The 2,901-nt window shown below is 33.2% G+C and overlaps 1 protein-coding gene across 1 annotated transcript; it reads left to right on the plus strand.

Moving 5' to 3' along the window:
• Positions 1-71: 71 nt before the first annotated feature.
• On the plus strand, positions 72-2,901 carry LOC104888328 (hypothetical protein). The gene is made up of 3 exons (XM_010673263.3): positions 72-476; positions 1,655-1,735; positions 2,779-2,901. Exons 1-3 carry the CDS (start codon positions 107-109, stop codon positions 2,802-2,804), a joined length of 477 nt encoding a protein of 158 aa, XP_010671565.2. The 5' UTR covers positions 72-106; the 3' UTR covers positions 2,805-2,901.

Here is a 2,901-nt window from a genome sequence, read left to right on the forward strand (position 1 = left end):
TTACGTCTTAGGAGTACTATATATAACACCCACCCAGCTATCGACCTACTCACTTCAATTGGAACCCTCGAAGAGAGAGAAAAGAAACTTGAGAAGAAAAAACAAGATGGAAGGCATAATCAAGCAGAATGAGAATGAGAATGAGATTAATAATAACGTAAAAATGGAAATTGATACAGCGAAGAAGAAGAAACAGATTAATAATAACGTAAAAATGGAAATTGATACAGCGAAGAAGAAGAAACAGAAGCATAAGCAGAAGTTGAAGCTGAAGCAGAAGCAGAAGCCGAAGCCAAAACGGAAGAGTGAGTTTGAGTTGGAGCGGGAAGACTATCATATGAGATGTAGAGCCACTGATGCTCTATGGAAGCAAAAGGCTGATCGGGATCAACAAGATCTCGTGAAGAGGATGAAGATGAGTAAGAGGCGACTCATTCAACAAGAACTCTTCTTATGCTTCGATATTGATTTTAACAGTATGTATTAATTCCTATTTTCTTTCTCTTGTTTTTGCAATTCTTCATTCTATTGATTTTAGTTCCAATTATTACTTGCTTTTTATTGTATTGTATTGTATTGTGGAGTAGTGATATTCTTAGGGTTAGCGTTTAGAGTTAGGGCTTCTAATTTATATAAATATTTATTTATAATATTAATAAAATAATACACTACGTGAACAGTGAATTGGTTGGGTTATAATGGATGGTTTATATCGGTGATGATTGACTGATGATCAATATTTTAGGATTATCATCATTTGATCGATAGGTTACATTGCTTGTTTCCTTGCAATTTGTACCAACTAGTTGCATATGCACACGATGCGTGCCTCGACAATTTTATGTAGGTATATACAAATGGACATGTTTTTTATCTAAAATTATTTTGGTAGTGATCTAGATTATTGAGGTTATTTTGTAGATGTTATTATGTTTTTAACTTTAAGGTGAATGATTTTTAACTGTTTAATACCGTCACTAAAAAATTTGGTCGATAATTTCTTTTCAGCGTTTAGTGTAGTTCTTTTATAATTATAAAAATAAACCATATTGTTTGAACTTTGTAAATAAGAAATATTATATTATCACAATATATTGCTAACTATTTTTGGTTGAAGATTCTAATGGATTTCATGAATTGATTGTTTCAATCTAGTTTGTCAAATTATTAATGGTATTACATATTCCATTTTTGAATTATAAAAATAAATCATATTGTTTGAACTTTGTAAATAAGAAATATTATATTATCACGATATATTGCTAACTTTGGTTGAAGATTCTAATTGATTTCATGAATTGATTGTTTCAATCTAGTTTGTCAAGTTATTAATGGTATTGCATATTCCATTTTTGACCTACTCATGTGACAACTCATTTCTATTTTTTATAAAAAGAAAAGCATTGTTTTAAATTATTAGAGGGTATTTCAGTTACTTCAAAAGAGGACACCACACCTCCTCCCTTGACTTATATAATAGAGATTAATATATGGGATTGGGATATTGAGAGTGATTCTTATATTCATAACTCTTTAATTTGATGGTTGATCGACGACGTATATATATGGATATACATTATCTTGCTCCCGCTCTAATTAAGATTGTTTCTGTCAAATTACTGAAATGTTTTTCTTTCTTTTATAACCAAATCAGGGATCAAGTTATGTGATACTACTCCTAACCAGAAGCCAAAGAAAAATAATCCTACACCTGTTCGACAAGAAACCCCATCAGGTATTATTTCTTATCATGTGCATTCTTATTGCTTAATAGTGTTGAGGTTGCAAGATGTATGGATGTACCATGATTATCGAAAAAAACACTTTTATTCAAACTTCACCAAGGTTTTTAATTTGCGCTCTTTTGGTTGGATAACAATAGTTCGTCATGGTTGAACATCTCTTCAAAGCTCTGCGTCGATCATGCTGTGAGGATTTTACGGTTGGGACTTGGGAGGGAGCTATAGTACATAGGGCCCTTGGTTTGGCTTGGTGTTGGATACGAGTGACAAAATTTGATAGCTCTCTAATTCTTTGAATTTTTTTCTCCAACAAATTATTTGTACACTTTATTTAATGGTTGATCCACAACTTTTGGATATTGGAAATGATGGCATTGTATGGGTGTTAAGAGAAATCTTGCTTGCTTCTTGTGACTGTGCAAGCAACTTGGTGGTTTGGTACTGAATTAAGATTGTTTTGTGTTTTCTGGGTCAAAGTATCTAATGATTTATTGATTTTATTTCTTTTGTAACAATTAGGGATCAATGTATGCGATACTGGATTGCCAGCTCCTACTCCTACTTGTCAGAAAATGATACAACCTGCTCTTGCAGGAGGAGCAACCTCTCCAAGTTTTTTTGCTTATGTGATTTTATTTTAGGATTATACAACTCTTGTTCCCAATTTATCTGTCTTTAAATCATCTAATGATCTATTGATTTTACATCTCTATTGCTGATAATTTATGGAGAATGATGATGGGTTTGCTAGATGTACCAAGATAACTGGAGAAAACTTTTTTGACCCACCAGCTTGCTTAGCCTTTCAGACTTGACAATGATAATTCCGCTTCTTATAAATGGGTCGGGTCCTGGCGGGTCTGGGTCGGGTCCAGGACCCATTGCCATCCCTAGTTGTGTATTGTGTACAAGAGTGTGCATTGGTGCAAATCATTATTTTAATTATAGGCATCTCATCTCAAGGTTACATTTTTTTTTTTTTACTCCATAGAATTGATTGTTTGTCTAAACTTGCATGATATTTCAATAATTGCAGCTTCATGCTTCCCCAACAAAGATTAGCTTTTGTTGCTGGAAGAACCAAGCTCTACTCTATTGGCTACTAACTGGCTACTCATGCAGTGTGCTGCTGGAGAGATTAATACGTAGACTTAGTGTT

This window comes from Beta vulgaris, chromosome 3 (genome assembly GCF_026745355.1).
Source record: "Beta vulgaris subsp. vulgaris cultivar EL10 chromosome 3, EL10.2, whole genome shotgun sequence".
NCBI lineage: Eukaryota > Viridiplantae > Streptophyta > Magnoliopsida > Caryophyllales > Amaranthaceae > Beta > Beta vulgaris.

What these genes read in the sequence shown, in the direction of transcription:
- LOC104888328 (XM_010673263.3), top strand. Translation starts at nt 107, where the DNA reads ATGGAAGGCATAATCAAGCAGAATGAGAATGAGAATGAGATTAATAAT. An exon ending in CTTCGATATTGATTTTAACA is followed by an intron (nt 477 to 1,654) that starts GTATGTATTAAT and finishes TAACCAAATCAG; the next exon opens with GGATCAAGTTATGTGATACT. An exon ending in TCGACAAGAAACCCCATCAG is followed by an intron (nt 1,736 to 2,778) that starts GTATTATTTCTT and finishes CAATAATTGCAG; the next exon opens with CTTCATGCTTCCCCAACAAA.